Source organism: Salvelinus sp. IW2-2015, linkage group LG7 (genome assembly GCF_002910315.2).
Source record: "Salvelinus sp. IW2-2015 linkage group LG7, ASM291031v2, whole genome shotgun sequence".
NCBI lineage: Eukaryota > Metazoa > Chordata > Actinopteri > Salmoniformes > Salmonidae > Salvelinus > Salvelinus sp. IW2-2015.
In genome coordinates, this window is record NC_036847.1 from 15,375,869 (window position 1) to 15,398,175 (window position 22,307).

The window sequence follows — 22,307 nt, forward strand, 5'->3', positions numbered from 1 at the left end:
ACTAACTTGAAGCAGCGAATTCTGAGTGTGTGAATAATGCAACAAAGATGTGTTTTTAATACAAGAGGTATGCCAGGGATGGGTAACTCCAGTCCTCGGGGGCCTGGAGTGGTGTCACACATTTCCCCCATCCCTAGCAAACACAGTTGATTAAACTAATCACACTCTAAAGTGAAGATCATGATTAGTTGATTATTGGAGTCAGGTGTGTTAGCTGGGGCTGGGGCAAAAGTGTGACACCAATCAGACCCAGAGGACTGGAGTTGCCCTTCCTGGCCTAGGCTAGCGCATACAAAGCAGAAAGACAACCGTTTCCAAATGATTTGCGGGACAACACAAATATTTTAATCCCAAAGCTGTCTGTTTGACCGCCCGCTCCCAACCGCAGGTCAAAAAATACAGACCATGAAGCAATGATCTTTGTCGGGACATGCAGGTCCCGCAGGAATGTAGCCCTCTAGTGTGTCTATCTCTCTGTTTGCATATGCATGTGTGTGATTGTGTCGGTGGAGCGTGTCTCATCTGCAGCCCTATTCTCCAATGTGCTACCAGGGCTTTGTTGGCCTTGGGTTGGAGAGGTGCTTCAGAGAAACAGCGGGGGCACTCCAAACAGACAAACAGAAAGAGAGAGGGCTATGGGCTGGGGGGAGGAGATGTGCTGCTCTGCTCTGAACAGGTTTCTCCCCCATGTCTCTCCAAGGACACGCCAGCCCGCCAGATCCTACTGTATAATCCACAGCACAGTGACCTACTTCATTCCAGGAGTGTGCAGAGAGAGATAGGACTGGATCAGAACTGAGCTCTGTCCAAACTCACTGTCCTCCACAAGGATGCAAGGCTCACAGGAAATTAGAAATAAAAAGCAACCCCCTTCCCCCCTGAATAAAAGTTTCATTCTGTATGTATCTACAGGCAAATGTTAAATGTTCTTGCCCTTAGTCATGTGTTGTCATTTAGATTAGGTAGCGTCATTAGTTGGTGTATTCAGTGATGTGATAATGACTACTATTGACATGAGATATATAGCTCATTACTGGTCCTTCACCAGGTTCATTAGGGTGGGAAAAGTCATCCCTGTGGGGACCAACAGCCGTAAACTGTTTGGTTTCTGAGAGGGGAATGTTTTGAATGACTGAAACCTGATATGGGTTTAAAAAGTTGCTGTGCTGCAAATGTAAGGGTAGAGTCCAAATCTTGCATACAGAGTTTGGAAACAGGCTTTGTGATGAGAAAGGTTCCTTATTTACTACATTAATTGGTTGGTTAAACCGAGAGATAGCGGAGTTGTTCACGGCCAAGGATGCTCTTTTATTCTCAGCCTCAGCTCCTCAGTTGAGAGTATCGGAGTAGGAATCGATTTTCCATCTTAAGAAAATCTTCTGGCCCCACCAGCCAGCCAGCTACAGAGCCCAACAGACAGACAGGCTGGCAGATAGATACTGTGCTGCCTGCTCCGTCCCACATTTCCCCCCACATTAATCATTACACTAAAGTTAATTACACCATGCAGATCTTTAACCTTAAAGGGAGCTCCTCGCCAGCTCAGGGGGAGCGTCTCACTGGGACTCCTAATATTTAGTGAGAGCTCAAAGACACATTTTCATATTGGCCTTTCCCAGAGGGCCCCTGAGATCAAACAGCGCTCTGCTGGGCTCTCGAAAACAACCCTCTGTTCCCCTCGGTGCTGTGTCTCAGTGGGACGGCCCTTTATTAACGAGTGATGGCCCAGTAATTAATTATGGGATGAGTGACCGAGGAGCCATTAGCCCGGCAGGAAGCATGGCAGTGGTCCTGGCACTCAGCGGTGGGGACGGCAAAAGAGGTTCAGTGCCTCAGCAAGACAGGAAGTGACACTGTGTGCATCTGTCACCAGCAGCCCATTACCGAGCCCCCTCCACGGCCACAGAAATCAAGTTGGCCCATTACTCACTGTGTTACCAGAGGCCACTGTACAACCCACTGAGGAGAAGCATAAGAACCCCCCCCCCCCCCTGTCTTCTCTTCACATGCCAAACAAGAAAGATAAGCTACAAAACACTTTGCAAGTAAAACATCAAGATCAGATTGGTTCCCTGCATGCTTTGTTATTGGTAACAGCCTATATGTGAGAACTTTCTATTGCGTCAGTCTACCGGTCTTTGTGGCACAAAGTGGCTTGAATCCTTCTCTGTCATCAAGGGTTATTTCCATGTCAGCTATGATATCATAACAGTTCTTTTTTTTTTAAGATGGTTGCTTTTCTATTAGTAGTAAAATAAAATAAAAATCTATCCATAAATTGTAGAAGATGCTGGAGTCCAGAATAGCAAACTGACAGTGTTCAATCCATATATTTCCCACGTTGAGTTTAGAAGCTACTAGTTTGAGTTTGATTAGGAAGAATTAGGAGCCTGCCGTGTAGCTAGCGTTTAATTGGAGCAGCTCTCAGATGATTTGGATGGTTGTGGTTTTTTCTACCACGCGTAGGGAGCCCATTTCAAGGATTACAGCGAATGGAGACTGTAAATGGGATTAAGAGAGGAGAAATAGAAAAGGGAAAGAACAGTGGCTAAGCAATGGTGACGGAGAAATGTACGTATATGTAAGCAGCAACAGCCCGATTTTGCTAGTCACTGCTTTCAGAGAGTGAGCGAGCGAGAGAGAGAGAGAGAGAGAGAAGGCGAGAGAAAAATTATACCTCACTACCGTCTCTGGCTTTTAATGTTTCAACAGAGAAAAGTGCTTAGCTGTATGATAACTGGGATATGCACAATAAGGTTAATGGAAACCCTGTCAACAGGCTGTAAACTCCCGGGCTTTCTTAATGGGGTGCTAATCAGCATTAGGGAACGGCCCTGCTGGGGGAGAATATACAGCTGCCTCAGAGACTATACTYTTACTTTACTGTAGGCCTACCACCGAGGAGGGACTGCTCCTCTATTACATGGCTTATTGCATTAGCCTCTCATGTATTACATGTCTTATAGCATAGCCAGCAGTGGCAGTCATGCGGTTTAAGATGAGGGAGGACAAATCTTTTGTTATGAGCATGGCTATTACAGCATATTGGATGACTGTCATTCATATTCCATTCACCCAGCTCAATGTAACATTGATAGGTTTAAGCTACTACATGAGACTCAAGTTTTCACTTTACCCATCATGAGGTTGCTACAACCAAGCCTATGATTGAACGTTTACAACGTTCAAGGTCGAGAGGAAAATTAAAGTAATCATGGTGACAGACAGTGACAGATTCTATACCGCCTTGTACATTTACATTTTACGTCATTTAGCAGACGCTCTTATCCAGAGCGATTTACAAATTGGAAAGTTCATACATATTCATCCTGGTCCCCCCGTGGGGAATGAACCCACAACCCTGGCGTTGCAAGCGCCATGCTCTACCAACTGAGCCACACGGGACCACATTGTACGCTCTTGCCTACATCTAGCTGATCTAGGGTGTAATCATTAGTTCAACAGTTACAAACAAGAGTTTCCATTGGACAAATTCAGGTATGTTTATCCCCGTTTCATTCCGTTTACTTGCGTTTAAGAAACGATTTTCAACACAATCGGCAGAAMGAATACAGCCCTGATCACATACAAACAGCATGATATTTTTGCTTGTATAATTCCTTCTCGCGTCTACATGCTCTCCTCCTCTCACGTTTTCACTTCACTTGTGGACTTCAGTGCAAAACACATCAGCTGTCACTGACCAYGTAAAAAAAACTTTCCAAGCCAAACTTTCATATCATATCCGCTAACCGCTACACACAGCTTACATCGTTGTCACCATATTAGCTAATGCCATAGTCAACATAGCTACTAGAATTAACTTGTTAGTAAACCCACTACAATGATGGAGTACAGTGTACAGTCAGCAAGAAGTTTAGCAGTTACACCGGCTGGTCCCAATGGCAATAAATTTATACAACCAAAACCTTACCTTGACTTGGAAGAGGTCCAGTGTTGGATAGCCATAGCCAGCTAGCTAGCATAGCATCACTCTGTTTGAGCCTATTGTTTGAGTAGGCTAAACTAGCTAGCTGCATTCGCAACAAAATATACAGTGGCAAGAAAAAGTCTGTGAACCCTTTGGAAATACCTGGATTTCTGCATAAATTGGTCATAAAATTTGATCTGATCTTCAACTAGGTCATAACAATAGACAAACACAGTTTGCATAAACTAATAACACACAAGCAATTATARGTTTTCATGTCTTAATTGAACACACCGTGTAAATTGTAAATATTCACAGTGCAGGGTGGAAAAGTATGTGAACCCTTGGATTTAATAACTGGTTGACCCTCCTTTGGCACATCCAACCTCAACCCAAAGCCAGGATAATAACAGTTTAGAAAACATCAATAACAGACCCAGCCAGGATAATAACCAGTTAGACATCATACTGAACCCAGCCAGGATAATAACCCAGTTTAAACATCATACAGAACCCAGCCAGATAATAACCAGTATAGACATCATACAGAACCCAGCCAGGATAATAACCAGTTTAAACATCATACAGAAACACAGCCAGGATAATAACAGTTTAGACATCATACCGAACCCAGCCAGGGGATAAAACCAAGTTTTAAACATCATACAGTAACCCAGCCAGGATAATAACGGTTTAGACATCATACAGAAACCCAGCCAGCAGATAATAACCAGTTTAAACATCATACAGAACCCAGCCAGTGATAATAACCAGTTATAAACCATCATACAGAACCCAGCCAGGATAATAACCAGTAAATAGACTTACATACTGACCCAGCCAGGATAATAACCAGTTAACATCATACGAACCCAGCCAGAGAATAAATAACCAGTATTAGACATCATACAGAACCCAAGCCAGTCCTAATAACCAGTATAAGAACAATCATACAAGAACCCAGACCAGGAATAATAACCAGTTTAAACATCATACAGAACCCAGCCAGGATAATAACCAGTTTAGTAACATCATACAGAACCCAGCCAGGATAATAACCAGTTTAGACATCATACTGAACCCACCAGAGCATAATAAACATTAGACATCAACGACCCAGGCCAGGATAATAACCAGTGTTAGACATCATACAGAACCCAGCCAGGGATAATAACAGATTTAAACATCAATACAGAACACCAGCCAGGATAATAACCAAGTTTTAACAACAAATACAGAAAACCCAGCCAGAGTAAAATAACCAGTTTAGACATCATACAGAACCCAGCCAGAGATAAACTAACCAGTTTTACATCAAAAATCACAGAACCCAGCCCAGGATCCAACTAATTCAGTTATAGAGCATACATCCATATACAGAACCCAGCCAGGATAATAACCGGTTTAGACATCATAGTTGCGGATCAGATCTACATAACAGTCAGGAGGYATTTTGGACCATTCCTTTTTACCAAACTGTTCAGTTCACCAATATTCTTYGGATGTCTGGTGTGAACTGCTCTCTTGAGGTCATGCCACAGCATCTCAATRGGGTTGAGGTTAGGACTGACTGGGCCACTCCAGAAGGTGTATTTTCTTCTGTTGAAGCCATTCTGTTATTGATTTACTTCTGTGTTTTGGGTCGTTGTCCTGTTGCATCACTCAACTTCTGTTGAGCTTCAATTGGCGTACAGATTACATTCTCCTGCAAAATGTCTTGATAAACTTAGGTTGTTAATTTTTCCGTCGATGATAGCGAGCTGTCCAGGCCCTGAGGCAGCAAAGCAGCCCCAAATCATGATGCTTCCTCCACCATACTTTGCAGTTGGGATGAGGTTTTGTTGTTGGTGTGTTGTGCCTTTTTTCTCCACACATAGTGTTGTGTGTTCCTTCCAAACAACTCAACTGTAGTTTCACCTGTCCACAGAATATTTTGCCAGTAGCACTGTGGAACATCCAGGTGCAATTTTTCAAACTTCAGATGTGCAATGTTTTTGTTGGACAGCAGTGGCTTCTTCTGTGGTGTCCTCCCATTAACACCATTCTTGTTTAGTGTTTTATGTATCGTAGACTCGTCAACAGAGATGTTAGTATGTTCCAAAGATTTCTTTAYCTGACACTCTAGGCTTCTTCTTAACGTCATTGAGCATTCTGCAGTCATCTTTGCAGGATGGCCACTCCTAGGGAGAGTAGCAACAGTGCTGAACTTTCTCCATMTATAGACAATTTGCCTTACCGTGGACTGATGAACATCAAGGCTTTTAGAGATACTTTTGTCAACAATTCTTAATCTTAGGTCTTCTGAGATCTCTTTTGTTCAAGGCATGGTTCACATCAGGAAATGCTTTTCGTGAATAGCACAGTCAAATTTTGTGAGTGTTTTTTATAGGGCAAGGCAGCTCTAACCAACATCTCCAATCTGTCTCATTGATTGGACGCCAGGTTAGCTGACTTCTGACTCCAATTAGCTAGGGGTTCACATACTTTTTCCAACCTTCCAACCTTTCCAACCTGAATATTTAAATGATGTATTCATTATAGGGATGCACCGATATTACATTTTTGGCCTATACCGATATCCAATATGTTCCTTGCCAAAAAAACGATACCGATAACCGATATTTAAACATTTTAGCGGCCTTTTAAGCATACTAGTACAGTTAAATAGTTAACACACACACATGGARGCAGCGGTCTAAGGCACTGCATCTCAGTGGAAGAGGCATCACTACCTACAGTCCCTGGTTCGAATCCAGGCTGTATCACATCCGGCCGTGATTGGGAGTCCCATAGGGCTGCCCACAATTGGCCCAGCGRCATCCGGGCCYTCATTGTAAATAACAATTTGTTCTTAACTGGCTTGCCTAGTTAAATAAAGGTTACACACACACACCACACTGACCAAAAAGGTATTTTGTTGGCATTTACGTATGTCCCCATTACCAGTAAAACATCATCAAAACCTATTTCTTTCAATTACTTCCTGTGCTGTTTCGCTGTTCATTTGTTCAGTCGTTTCATTCTCAACCAGGATTTCTATGTAGCGACTTAGAGAAAGCTTACGTTTATTTTGAATGGCCAATAGAATGATACATTTTGGATTAAACACACTCTCGCTTTTCTGATAAAAGAAGCATAAATAAGTACRTCTGAAGCAATGTAATAGTAGTTTGGGGTTTTATAATGTGTCCACTCAAATAATTGAAAAAAAACCCCATTAAGTTCCATCATGAGTCCTCGCCTAAAATATGTCACAGACTGTACTACTCTGTTAAATGAATCATGTGTTTCTGTTGTGCCAACCTCTCAAAGTATCTTTGTGATGCTACTTTTACTCTGATGTAGGTAGCCATGAAATCCAATAAGCAGGCTCTAAGTAACCAGATCCACTGTACCTACTGTATATGTCAGCCATTGAATAGAGCTCTCTACAAAGATAGTAGCTCTTAGGCCATCAGAGATGTGCTACTGTACACCATCGCCTGGTTGCTAGGATGTTGCTAGTCTCATCTAATTTTTCACCATGGCAGACCTCTCTTGAATCCAGTCAAAATGGACAAATGTGGTCAAATGTATTTGGCTGTTACCAGGGAAAGTTTTGCTATTCAGAAATGTTTTCACTCACATTACCTTTGATGCATACATTTGTCATACTGGACATGATTTAGTATTTTCTGGCAAACCAGGTGTTGAGGCTAGGTCCCTGATGACTCAATGTGGCATACGTGATATCAGTGGATCTATTTGGTGTTTTGAACGTCAATTTGCCAATTGATAAAGCAGCATTGAGAAGCGATCTGAGCCATTCATCATTTCCAAAAGGCTAACCATCTCCAGTCTGAAGCCTTCTGTCCTCACTATGGAGATGGAGGTTATTCAATGGCYCTGCTGATAAATCGGATTCATATTGCAGGCAGAACCCTGCTAACACCACCACCTGTGCCCACCACCACCACCACCTCCCTGCAGGAAGTAAATCTTTCTCTTCATCCACAGAATATGAAAATGAGATTTATTGATGCACCAATATACAAACCTTTACAAATCGCTTGCCAGATGCAAGATTTATGGCTGTGTGAGCTGTGGAGTTGCATCATTGTTACCATGGTGTTGGCTGGTGCTCGGTGTATCTTTCCTGCAGACAGAGGCTTCTCTCCCTCCCCTCCGCCCCACCGCCTTCCTCGTCGCTTGCCGCCTCCACCTGCCCAGACAAGGCCTCTGATTTATCACCTCCAGTCTGGCAAATTGCTTTTACAGCCTCCTTGATTATTGTTCAGCGCTAAATGGATAACAGATTATTTCTAAAGATCCTTTAATACACAGGGGGTCTGAAGGGACATTAGCCTGCTGTGGCATCTCGGTTGGGGATGGGKACATCAGCAATTTTCTCGGATTGTAATCATTGCATCAATAGTGACTTTCCTGTGACTTCCGAGATTCTTTATGTGTTCTTTCCCGCAATGTCACTAGTAATCCCTTTAATAAATGCCTGGACCCTAACTGGGCTCTGGAGCTGTGCTCACTTCCCTAGCACAGGCAGACATGCAGGACTAAGGAAGATATTAATTTCCCGCTTCATCAGTATGATTTGTGGCTCATAAAATCAGAGATGGATCCAACAGCTGTGTAATAGGGATTTTAACCTCCGTTTGCTTTGGTTTCAAACTATTCCACTTTTAATGGCCTCTGTGCAGATCTTTCACATCTGGTTGGCTGTACCTCTGCTTTGTTGGGAAGTAGAGCTGCTAATGGACATAACTCACTGCTGCTCTCCGCTCAATAAACTGGAATCAATAAATTTTCTTTAGCTATGGAGACCAAGTTTTAATGAATGATTATGTTTATTATTCAGTTCTGGCATCCCGTATTCTGATGAGTTTACAAAGAAAATGAGCTGTGTTCATTTGTAACTTTGTTTGTTGATTTTCAGGGCTGTCCCCAGATCCTGCCCACCAGTGACATCCTGGTACCTGCAGGGATCATTCGTCCAATCACGCTGCGAGCCCGGAACCTCCCTCAGCCTCAGTCTGGACAGAAGAACTATGAGTGTGTGTTCAACATCCAGGGAAAGATGCAACGCATCCCAGCTGTGCGCTTCAACAGTTCATGTATCCAGTGCCAGAACACCTCAGTGAGTACATGGCCTATAATTATGACTTACCCGCACTGACAGCCTTATTTCCAGGCCCTACAGAATGTTATTATTTATACAGTATTTACTGTTAAAGATTATGTGAATTGTTGTTGGATTTGAGTTCTTGGTCCAGTGTAAAAACTATTTTTTCTTATACCGATCTTTTGAACTAGTTTTCCACAGGTCCTTTACTAATGCTTGTATAAAGAAAGAGTATGCCTCCCCTCTCCCACTCTTCCTCTCTGTCTCATGGAAATAATAGGCAGAAAAATCAAGGTGACTTTCCATTGAGTCACTGATCACAAAAAAACGTTATCCGCAAAATCAGCAAAGACATCAATTCAGAGCATTAAACTTGTTTTCTCAATCCCAGTGAAACATGTGGCATGTCAAAGAGCTGACATTGAGAGTATCCTCTCTACCCCTCTCTCTCGCTCCGTAGCACCCTCTCTCTCTCTCTCTCTCTCTCTCTCTCTCTCCCTCTCTCTCTCCCTTTCTCTCCTACTCCCTCTGTCTCGTAGTAATGTTACAGACGGCTGCCTTCTGTGACCCATCTGGTTGTCTCAGTAACCCCAGGGAATCTTGTAAAATAATTAGCCAGTCACAGGATGTGGGTCTTAATTTGGTTGGACAATGTGACCTAGGGAAAGGGAATGTGGTGTGGGTGGAGGTGCTGGAGCGTTCCTTGGGTAGGGGTTGACTAGCCCTCTGCCACGGAGTGTCTCCCCTCTAACCCCCTTAACCCCTGGCGGTCAAAGGTCAGGCTGTGGGCCACTGTCCTTTGACAGGACAATTGATGTCCCGTGGCAATTTAATAATGAGGATCACGTATCCAGCACACACACCCTTCCCCAGCGGGTCGGGTTAGGATTGATTGTTGTCCTTTCCCTGGCTGACACATGCTGTCTGGCGCACTACATTGTGAAGGCCTTCGGAGGACCCTGCCGCGAAGAGCAACTGTTGTCCTTCCATCTGTTTCCACTCATTTCCTCCCCCTCATCGTTATGTCTTTCTCTGACCCCCGCCCCGCGCACTGCGGCTATGCATTTAAAATGAAATTGAAAAGTAGTTTTGTGGTAGACAATTATTAAGTGAGTGCACAAAGGTTAGAMGATTGGGCATTGGGGTTTGGATTGTTCAAAGCATAAAGCTGCAGATGCTGTGTGAACAATCCAACAGCTCTATGAATATAGTGAGTAAATCAGCATTAAATAGATGGGCTCTAGTGTGTTAATCACTTCACCTGTGTAGGCCGTCATTGTAAATAAGAATTTGTTCTTAACTGACTTGCCTAGTTAAATAAAGGTTAAATAAAAAATGTATTAAAAAAACCTAAAGGTAAACATTTGAGGCTCTTTACCACACGCAAGGACAGGCTGAAACGTTGAGTATACAACATTAAACTGTAAATGTTAGTCCTCCCTCACACTCCCCTGCTTCATCTCAATCTGGCAGAAAGAGAAACCACACTTTGAGATTGATATTCAGGCCCTGACGTMTTTTTACTACTCCCCTCCCCCATTCTGACTGGTAGCTACTACCTGCTGTCTCTGTCTATCTCTTTCTCCCCCCCCTCTCCCCTCTCTCTGTTTGGAGGGGATTTTTAGATGAATTGATAGTGTGATTACCTGTGACACAGTGGGCTAGGGCCACATCATCCCTTCTTCTCTGGCTCTGCCCCTATCTGATGGATCTCTCCTGAATAGTAATCTAGCCATAGTGAAGACATGCCGCAGATTACACTCAGTTCCTGGGGTGTGTGCTGTCCTCCCTCCCCTCACACTCAACGGCTATCAATCAGTATGGCCATCAAGACGATTGGCTGTCAAGACTGCTGCAGCCAGGTGACTTTGAGGCCATGGGGTCCATGCTAATGCAATTGTGAGTGGCCTCAGATGGGCAATGCTGAATCAATCAATTTCATCTGCTGTTTAGTCTCCCCCTCACTGAGAACTTTCAGGTATCAGTCAGCACTTTTGCTCTAATGGGAGGCCACTGAGGTGGGGGTTAGTTAGGTTAAACATGCTGCTGGACATGTTCACCAGCTGTGACAGTATGTTTTACCAGACAGGGCAACTTCAACTTCTAGTGTAGTTGAATGTTGCAGTTGGATGTGATTTCACTGTCAGGTCTTGCTTTAATAAAACTGTTACTGTAGGTAGAGTAATGCGGAGATTGAGTGATTGTTCTGTGACTCAGCTGTAGCCTTGGCCCTAGCCTGGGTACCAGTCTGCTTAGTTAACATTTCACTCCTTGTATTCCGTGTCATTGTTTGGCATGACAATTCCATAAGGAGTTGACAGGAGAGCAGAAACAACTGGCGCCCAGGCTACTTTGGCCCTGCTTGATGATGCAAATGGGGGGGAACTCGGGGGGGAACTAACAGAGATATAACTCTGATTTGATTTGATTTGATTCATTCTATGGGAACTAAACACACAGCCAGACCCCTCATATTACCCCATCACTGCCTCATAATTGTCCTCTTATCAGCACTCTTATCCCTGTGACGATCTTCTCTTCTAATGAGAGCCCCTTCCTGGCCCTCCCTGGGAGAGAGGGGCCGTTCTAGTGGACCAACAAGCCTCCCTCCCGTCTCCCTCACTTCTCTGCTGTTTCCCGCTGCCTGGCCTTTCTCACTCTCACAATGCTCTCTCTGTATGTACACCCTTATCTACATTTAGAGCCAGCTGGTTTGTCCTGGTAAATACATTTTAAAAGTCCACTATACAGTACATAGAGCTGTCATTCACCAGAGAAACTAGCCCTGAGGCTCGTGTGTCCATGTTGGTGTGTGTGTGTTTCCAGGACTGTTGTATGTGAATTTGACCCGTGATGTGCAGTTCAGCATGTGAAAGATGTATCTGCCACAGATCTCGAGTAGCCCTGTGTAAGTGATGCAGACAGATAACAACAGTTTGCCCTCAGACAGACAGACCAGTGAACAGACCAGAACAACACATATGTCTGACAGCACATCCTGCATAAATACAACACAAGGTTGTGCCCTTGCCTCTGCCCACATACAACTTGAAGTCAAATATATGCCATCCTCTTTCCATGCTCCACCTCTTCCGTCTCTCTGCCTCTACTTTGGCTTTTCCATTCATTCATTTTCTCCAGCTAAATAGAATAGATACTGTTATGCTGTTATACTGGCTTCCTGCAGGCGTTGCTGGARACATGTCATTTAAATTCTACTGCAGCAGGTGCATCCTGCATGGCCCACATCCCACCTGCATCCAAAGAGAAATACAGTACCTTTTTTGTAAGGTACATATGCATAAAGATTAGATAACACTGTATGATAATTCATGCTGATCCACATCAATCCATCAATCACATTCCCCAACTGTAGGATATCCTTCAGAAATGTGATTTGGTATCACGTCAAAAGGCGTAGATGTAYTTCAGCTCAAACGCATGCCTGCTTGTTTCTGTCTTTTATCTGTTTCCCCGCTTGATTTGTACTGCAGACAATGTGCTGCCATAGCCAGAGTAATCAGTATGATACACCCCCCACACATATACACACTGCCTTTCAAATAAATGATAAGTAGGGTCTTTGCCGTTGAAACTCAATAAGCATTTGCTTTGATAATGTAAAGGGTTTTTGTGCATTTTTGTTTGACAGCATGCTTTACGTTGCAGATTACACATGGCACACATGTAAACCTTTTATAGGCTGAATCGGCATACATGGGACTTTTCATCTTTTGTATCAAGATGAGAGGAAATCCAAATGAATCCATGGACGTAAGTGTTGCTAAGCGCTGCTGACCCCTTAGCGACAGGCATTGGCGGTGTTACCCAGGAAACGTACAGTAAAGCCTTTTGCACAATGACCAAGTTGTGAACTACCCTTTTGATGGAAAGTGCTCTCACAAAGAACACCATTATTCCCGAACGATGGTGGCAAAGCTTTTTGAATAAAAACACTTACATGTTCTTTTTTCAGGCTTTCTGAACCAGCATGCCCTCATTATTCTATTATTCTCATCAAGTGTCCAATCAGACTATCAACGTCTTTGGTGCTTCTAAGTGGAAGGTATGGAAATGACCTGCCCTTCTCTTGACACCAAAGGCCCCACTAATGGAAAAAATGTAGCATGAAACAATCTACATGTTAGTGATACTGTGGATATGTCACCTCATGGTCAATGTAAACATGCTTCCATGCACACTAAGTAGTAGGATATGATATATTGTACACTGCATACATATATTTTCATGTAGGTTTATCTTACACCTGCTCGTTGTATTTACCATAGCAAATGGCAGTCTAATGCTATGGTATTTATCCTTTCTATTTTGATTGTTGCGTATTGCATCCCTGTCAGTCTCTGAGGCTGGATATACTGGATTGTGCCTGTGAGGCTCTGTAGCAGGTGGGTTTTGGTGGAATAAATTGTCCGCTAAACGAGGTGATCAATCAATAGCATGAATTATGAGCCTGTTTCATCATGTCTGTGTTTCATCCTGTTTGTTTTAGGCACTAGCAATGGAAGGGGAGAGAGCCTCAGCTGTATTCCCCTAACTGAGAAATCAGGGCATTAGTTACCCCTGCTCTGACATTTTTTTTAGATTCCCAAAGTCATCTACAAAGAATGCTTTGGTGTCATCATGTGAAAAGTATGCTTTGGTTTTCTTGTGTTAAAGCACTTACCTCAAATATGATGACACAAGTTCAAACATGGCCTCAACATGCAAGTCATATATTCTGTGTTTATGGAGTGAGCTCTGAACCAGGCACAATTCTTCACGGGCAATAAGACCATTCCATATTACCCTGTCTGTTTCTTTAACCAAAACCTTGTGACCTTAAATCTGTCACCATGACGAAGTACACATTTTTTCCTCGTGCAGTAATCATAATGATGAAAGTTTGGTTTGCAGAAAATATAATTTATGTTCACTAATATGGACTCCCTATTAATTACTGTGTATGTTTAAGAAGGAAAAAGGGCCTTTTTCTCAAAGGTAATTCTGCTGTAGTCGGTCGAATTTTGAAACTTAATTAAATGAAACAGGAAAGCCTCCATCATTAAGGTAAATAGATTTTCACTCTGTCACTACAAGGAGCCAGCATCGACGGCACAGTTGCAGCCAATTCTACTACTCACAGTATTTGTCCTCTTCATTTAGACTGATGGTTAAGCCGCTGCAGATAACTACAGTCAATCCTTGTCGATGTTCAATGGCTTAATTGAAATCTTAATTACTTTATTCTGAATGAACACAAATTCTAAATGTGTATTTTTTTCTCTCTCTTCGCTCTCTTCTCTGAGCGTATCGTGTATCGTCTTTGATATATAGTATAATTTTGTTTTTGTCACATACAGCAGAGAAATGTCTTGTTTTACAGGGTCAGCCATAGTAGTACGTCACCCCTGGAGCAAATTAGGTTTAAGTGCCTTGCTCAAGGGCACATCAACATATTTTCACCTTGTCAGCCCGGGTATTCAAACAAGCGACCTTGTTTGGCCCAACGCACTAACCACTAGGCTTCCTGCCATCCAATTCCTACAGTAAAATAAACTTGCTTACAATGTGTACCTCTCGCATTAGTCCCTTCAATAGACCCAATTTTCATTGATCAAAAGGAATATCAAAAGGAAAATCTTCCATTGTAGTTGTTTGCAACCCATTAAAACCGAAGGATAAGTAGACAATAAATCATGAAAATAGTGTCTCTGTCTCAGAGGTAGRGCAAGTTTGTATCTGTATCCAGTGATGGATTTGTTTTTTTAAAGGTAAGATTACCTCACTTACTCGCCTCGTTGTCATCCCAGAGACATGTCTGACAGAACCAGGCCAATTTGTCTCCACTCGCTAGTCTCAGATCCAGTGGAACCAAGGCCGGAGGAAAATCAATTCACGACTGGCAGAGATAAGCTGCATTGTATGGCCCAACACAAAAGCGTCCCCCCATTTACACATATCCGCTAATCTCCTCAAAGCTGCCTGCCTTTCACTTGAAAAAGAGGGAGAAGGCTAGGAAATGCATATTATATTAATTCCAGAAATACATTGTATGGCTCTCCTGTGGCTTTCATTATCAGGGCCTTGGGAAGACTGCATGACAACAACCTAGATATTTACAAATGAATATCTGTTTCTGAACCTGCCAAGGCTTTAACGCTGCTGTCAACTCACCAACCTGATTTGGTTTACCTACTGAACAAATGTAACGCCTCATTGGACTGTGAAGAATWTTGTTGGCCTTATCAACCATTTCACGATATGCTGTTATTGAATGAGGCATTTTCGATAGACTTTCCCTTTTTCGGCTGAAAAACGGAGACCACAAAGGTTAACTGTAGTTTATATGTCTGATTGATGGATCGGAGTGAGGATGGTCTCAAGTTGATTTGAGTTTTTGTTGTGTGACACTGTGAAGCGATATGATTGGGGGAAGTTAATTCAGTGACCCCACCCAGGGAGCTGCAGTTACCTCAATTATGGTCTGGTGCCTGCAGAACCAACTGGACCCTATAGAGATGTAAGAACATTTGGAGCCACGTGTCAACAGGTTCAGTGGGCTTTAGTTCAGCCTTTCAGCACCCACACTGTTGCATTCTCTGCTTGACTTGCTCCCAGATATTTCGCAGAACAGCTGCACAAAGATTCAAGCCTTCACACACATGCACACTCGTGCACACACACACACACACACACACACACACACACACACACACACCACACACACACACACACACACACACACCACACACACACACACACACACACACACACACACACCACACACACACAGGCATGTGAGCGTACACACACAACACACTCGTTTTATTCTTCTTTCCTTGTCGCGACCCAAAATGTATTTCCATTCAAAATCCTAACCCAAACCCTAAACCTAACTTCTAACCCTAAACCTAACCACTAACCACTAACCCTAATTCGTACCCTACACCTAACCCCTAAGCTTAAAATAGCCTTTGTCCTCATGGGGACGTGGAAAATGTCCCAATGAAGGAGAATTTTCCTTGTTTTACTATTGTCGTGGGGAGTTTGGGAGATTGTAGGTCCCCACAAGGAGAGAAGAACCAACACACACACACACACACACACATACACACTCACAAATAGTCACACACAGTCAAACATACCACAGCATGTTCAAAGGTACTTGCATCGCAGTGCTAAAGGCGTCACTACATTCCCGGGTTCGATCCCAGGCTGTGTCGCAGCCGACTGCGACCGGGAGACCCATGAGGCGGCGCACAATTGGCCCACCATTGTCCGAATTAGGGGAGGGTTTGGCTAAGCGAGCAATGTGTCAAGAAGCAGGGCGCCTCTCCCGAGTCCGTACGGGAGTTGCAGTGATGTTACAAGACTGTAACTACCAATTGGATATCACAAAATTTGTGAGAAAAAAGCGGTGAAAAATACATTTGAATTAATAATGAAAACAACATACCACAGCTGATTTTCCAGTTAACATGCCCCTGGACTGATGAGGAATTCAGAGACATACACGTCATCCGCACCAGGAGAACCGTGGGTTAACTGCCTTGCTCAGGGGCAGAACGACAGATTTTTGCCTTGTCAGCTCGGGGATTCGATCCAGCAACCTTTCAGTTACTGGCCTAATGCTCCTACCCACTAGGCAACGTGGATAAAGGTTAGGTATGGATGGATTAAGGTGAGCTGTGGATGGATAAAGGTTAGGTATGGATGGATAAAGGTGAGCTGTGGATGGATAAAGGTTATGTATGGATGGATAAAGGTGGATGGATAAAGGTTAGGTATGGATGGATAAAGGTTCGGTATGGATGGATAAGGTGAGCGCTGTGGATGGATAAAGGTTAGGTATATGGATGGATAAAGGTTGGTTGGATGGATAAAGGTGAGCTTGTGGATGGGATAAGGTTTTATGGTTGGGATAAAGGTGAGCTGTGGATGGTAAAGGTTTATGTGATAGGAGTATGGATTAAAGGTGAGCTGTGGATGGTAAAGGTTAGGTATGGATAGGTAAAGGTGGATGGATAAAGGTTTTAGGTATGGATGGTAAGGTGAGCTGTGGATGGATAAAGGTTATGGTATGGGATGGATAATGGTTTGAGCTGTGGATGGATAAAGGTTGGTATGGATGGATAAAGGTGGATGGATAAAGGTTAGGTATGGATGGATAAAGGTGAGCTGTGGATGGATAATGGTTAGGTATGGGATGGATAAGGTGGATGGATAAAGGTTAGGTATGGATGGATAAGGTGGATGGATAAAGGTTAGGTATGGATGGTATAAGGTGGTTGGAAAGGTTAGGTTGGATGGATAAATGTGAGCTGTGGATGGATAAAGGTTATGTATGGATGGATAGGTGGATGGATAAAGGTTAGGTATGGATGGATAAAGGTGAGCTGTGGATGGAAAGGTGAGCTGTGGATGGATAAAGGTTAGGTATGGATGGATAAGGTGCTGTGGATGGATAAAGGTTGGATGAGTCGATAAGTGGAGCTGTGGATGGATAAGGTTATGTATGGATGGATAAAGGTGAGCTGTGGATGGATAAAGGTTAGGTATGGATGGATAAAGGTTAGGTATGGATGGATAAAGGTGAGCTGTGGATGGATAAAGGTTAGGTATGGATGGATAAAGGTGGATGGATAAGGTTAGGTATGGATGGATAAAGGTGAGCTGTGGATGGATGAAGGTTAGTATGGATGGATAAGTTGAGCTGTGGATGGATAACGGTTAGGTATGGATGGATAAGGGTTAGGTATGGATGGATAAGGTGGCTGTGGATGGATAATGGTTAGGTATGGATGGATAAAGGTGGATGGATAAAGGTTAGGTATGGGTGATAAGGTGAGCTGTGGATGGATAAAGGTTATGTATGGATGGATTAAAGGTGAGCTGTGGATGGATAAAGGTTAGGTATGGATGGATAAAGGGTGGATGGATAAAGGTTAGGTATGGATGGATAAAGGTGAGCTGTGGATGGATAAAGGTTATGTATGGATGGATAAAGTTGAGCTGTGGATGGATAAGGTTAGGTATGGATGGATAAAGGTGGGATGGATAAAGGTTAGGTATGGATGGATAAGGTGAGCTGTGGATGGATAATGGTTAGGTATGGATGGATAAAGGTGGATGATAAAGGTTAGGTATGGATGGATAAAGGTGGTGGATAAGGTTAGGTATGGATGGATAAGAGGTGGATGGATAAAGGTTAGGTATGGATGGATAAATGTGAGCTGTGGATGGTAAAGGTTATGTATGGATGGATAAAGGTGGATGGATAAAGGTTAGGTATGGATGGATAAAGGTGAGCTGTGGATGGATAAAGGTTAGGTATGGATGGGATAAGGTGAGCTGTGGATGGATAAAGGTTAGGTATGAGTCGATAAGGTGAGCTGTGGATGGATAAAGGTTATGTATGGATGGATAAAGGTGGAGTGTGGATGGATAAAGGTTAGGTATGGATGGATAAAGGTTAGGTGGATGGATTAAAGGTGAGCTGTGGATGGATAAAGGTTAGGTATGGATGGATAAAGGTGGATGGATAAGGTTAGGTATGGATGGATAAAGGTGAGCTGTGGATGGATGAGGTTAGTATGGATGGAGTAAGTTGAGTTGGATGGATAACGGTTAGGTTGGATGGATAAAGGTTGGTTGGATGGATAAGGTGGCTGTGGATGGATAATGGGTTAGGTATGGATGGATAAAGGTGGATGATGATAAGGTTAGGTATGGATGGATAAGGTGTGTGGATGGATAAAGGTTAGGTATGTGATGGATAAAGGTTAGGTATGACTAGTGTGGATGGATAAAGGTTATGTATTGGATGGATAAAGGTTGGATGGATAAAGGTTAGGTATGGATGGATAAAGGTGAGCTGTGGATGGATAAGGTATGTATGGATTGGATAGAGGTGAAGCTGTGGAATGGATATACGGGTGGATGGATATAAGGTCTAGGTATGGATGGATAAAGGTGAGCTGTGGATGGATAATGGGTGTATGGATGGATAAGGTTAGGTATGGTGGAGTAAGGTTAGGTATGGATGGATAAAGGTTAGGTATGGATGGATAAAGGTTAGGTATGGATGGATAAAGGTGGATGGATAAAGGTTAGGTATGGATGGATAAACGTGTCACATCTGATACGTCCATAAAGACTTAACGGTTCAACAGGAACCATCAGGTTCTACTGTATCTCCATCTTGGTGGTCATACTGTAGCTGCTCTCTCTCTCTTTGAATCTGCTGAGAGTCATCTTAATGTGGTTTGAAATAAGTTATATTTTTAATGCTGAATTCAGGGCCCTCGCTTGCTTTTAGTCTGCCCTCATTCCTCCATCGCCTCCTTAAGAACACCCATAAGTGTTCTGGCCGTGGATCAATGTGGCTGATCAGCGATATTCTCTCAGGGTTGCTGCTGGCTTAGTGCTCTGAGTGTTGCTGCTAATTAAAACACAGGCAGTAAAACCACACCCCCTCCTTCACTTGACAGACACACAGCAGCAGCAACACTCTCTCTCTCTCTGTCAAAAAGCCAGATTAACTCAAAGCCTAGTCTGTCAAAAAAGCCACTATGTTTCCCTGACTCCCTCACAACTATGGAATGTAGTGGCTAGTGGCTAGGCTGGMGGCTAATGGGTTGTTACACAGAGAAGATTAAATGTTTTTCGTTGTACAGTATAGTGTATAGTATAGCATTATGGTTTCCACTGCACTGTGCCAGCCAGCCATGCCAGCCATGAACTCAGTTTATACTGATGAGCCAAGTCATAAACCACAATAAGTGGAATGACTGCCACTGTCTTTATTAATAGGGCCCTATGAAGGCTTGTCATGCTCTGAATGATATTGGTCTTTATGCACCATCAGTACAGTATGATGATTGACTCATGGTTTATATGTGTGTTTCCTGCAGTACTGGTATGATGGGGACGAGACGGGAGACCTGCCTGTTGACTTCTCTATCGTCTGGGATGGAGACTTCTTCATCGACAAGCCTGCCACCATGAAAGGTATGTTGTTTTATCATTTTCAGAATGGAACATTCTTCATAATAGTGTCGCAGCTAAATAGTGTAAAGGACAAGTCGAAGACGTAACTGGCACACAACAGGGAAACAGCAGACACACTGGTCAAATATGTGGTCATCCCATGTTGAGCCCTCTAGTGGAACTTGAGTGTTGAATCATCTCTATGTGGATTGGGGCTATGGCTACCACAAGAAATCATATTCAGTGGGATAATTCAGTCGCAAATGTGGATTAAGCCTTGGCAGTTTTTTTTCTAATTGTCTTCAAAACTGTTAAATTGACAAACATTTTTGTAGATGAGTAAGAGATAAAAAATACAGAATTAAATGTGCAGTCCCATGTTTTGTATGAACACACCTTGTGTAACTGCAAGTCGGGGACACATAGTGGTTGTCAATACTTCCCTCAAAGGAGCTTTATCTCACTGGTTTCATCGGGCCACTCTGAAAGAGACTCGTAGCTCTCCACAATCAGACTGCAGATACCATCTCTCCACTGGGCGATTGGCCCTGCACGAAGATGAGCTGAGAGGAGAGAGCTAGTCATGTGGCTAGCTGCACAGTATTTGATTATGTTCTCCTCCTGAACTGGTCAATAACTCTGTGTACCATCTTCACCTTCAAACCTGTTTTATCGAGGCGGCTGCGTAGGAGCGAGGACGAGGCTGAGCAAGGGGATAAAGGGAGATTAGCAGCTCAGGACGTGTGCTGTCACATACAGACAGCACAGTGCAGCGCACCTCACCACTCACCTTTCTGTCTCAGACTCCATCTTAGACGAGTGTTAACTCTGTCTGTCTGTCTGTCTGTCTGTCTGTCTGTCTGTGTGTGTCTGTCTGTCTGTGCTCAGCCCTGCTGTATAAGTGTGAGGCCCAGAGGGACAGCTGTGGCTTGTGTCTGAAGGCCAGCACAGCGTTTGAGTGTGGCTGGTGCCTGGACAACAAGAAGTGTCTCCTGAAGCAGCACTGCCAGACGCCGGAACAGAACTGGATGCACCCCGGCAGGCACAACGTCCGCTGCAGTCACCCCCGCATCACCATGGTAAGACTGGAGCACAGAGATATACTGTGTATAATACTGTATGGTTGTGTTTAATTCTGTGGGCTAGAGCCTCAGAACCCAGGCCTTCTGCTGTGTGCGAGCATGCTGACAGGGAGATTGCTTCTCCGTGACCTTGACCCTGTTTCCATGGACAGATCCGCCCGTTGACGGGGCCCAAAGAGGGGGGCACGCGAGTGACGATCGAGGGGGAGAACCTCGGGCTGCAGGTGCGGGAGATCGCCCATGTCCAGGTGGCTGGGGTTCGCTGTAACCCTGTGCCCTCCGAGTACATCAGCGCTGAGAGGTGAGTGTGGTGACTTTGTCAATAGCGTTTCACTTGAATGGTATGCAAGTAAATTAGTGATACTTGGTCATATGTCTGCTAACTCTATTTCCTTTTAACATTAGGCAACATAAGCAGTGGGCCTTTGACTGACAGCTGAGTGTATTCTGTCCCTCAGGATCGTGTGTGACATGGCCGAGGCGCTACTGCCCCACTCTCCAGGTGGCCCAGTGGAGCTGTGTATCGGGGTGTGCAGTGCAGAGTACCGCACTCAGTCATCCCAGACCTACTCCTTTGTGGTGCGTATGACCCCACATAACCCCATCTCTTCCCAGAAAGATGACTGTGAAGAAAGTGTCTGGCCGTTTCCGGAGGCGAAGGAAGGATACCCGACCAATTGCAGTGGTTCTTCCCCGGCAACTAACTAGTCTTATGCTGCAATACAGATGGTGAACGTGTTGTGAATGAAAGTGTGGCCGATGTTACATGTCAGAGATGACAAAAAAAACGGTAACTGTAATCTGTTACGTTACCTGCAAAAATATTGTAATCAGATTACAGATACTTTTGAAAAATTAGACGATTACTTTGAGGATTACTTTWATATTCAGAAAGGATGTTTGCAAAACAAAAAATGGTTGTTTTCTCAATCAAAGTTTAAGTTTGTTCCACCTTAGCGTGTCTGACCACAAGTCAGAGACCACTATGACGACACACCAAACGTGTTTGATGGATCGCGGGTATAGAGCAGGAATAGGCTTTTGTAGGCTACAGTCCAAGCTATGTCTTCCAATGGTGCGACTGCTGTCGGCGTCTAAAGATTATCCAACTTGAATAAACGCTTGGAGGTAAGGATGAGAGCAGTGGTGTAGTCTACAGCGATATGGATATCACGTAATATTGATATCT

General features: G+C 43.7%; 1 protein-coding gene across 1 annotated transcript in view; it reads left to right on the forward strand.

The window, feature by feature from the left end:
- LOC111966931 (plexin A3-like) overlaps positions 1–22,307 on the forward strand; it is a 143,128-nt gene that overhangs the window by 77,455 nt on the left and 43,366 nt on the right. Inside the window, 5 exon segments of the mRNA XM_070444325.1 lie at positions 8,862–9,062; positions 19,961–20,057; positions 20,925–21,115; positions 21,271–21,419; positions 21,577–21,697. Of these exon segments, the coding sequence (XP_070300426.1) occupies positions 8,862–9,062; positions 19,961–20,057; positions 20,925–21,115; positions 21,271–21,419; positions 21,577–21,697 (759 nt within the window).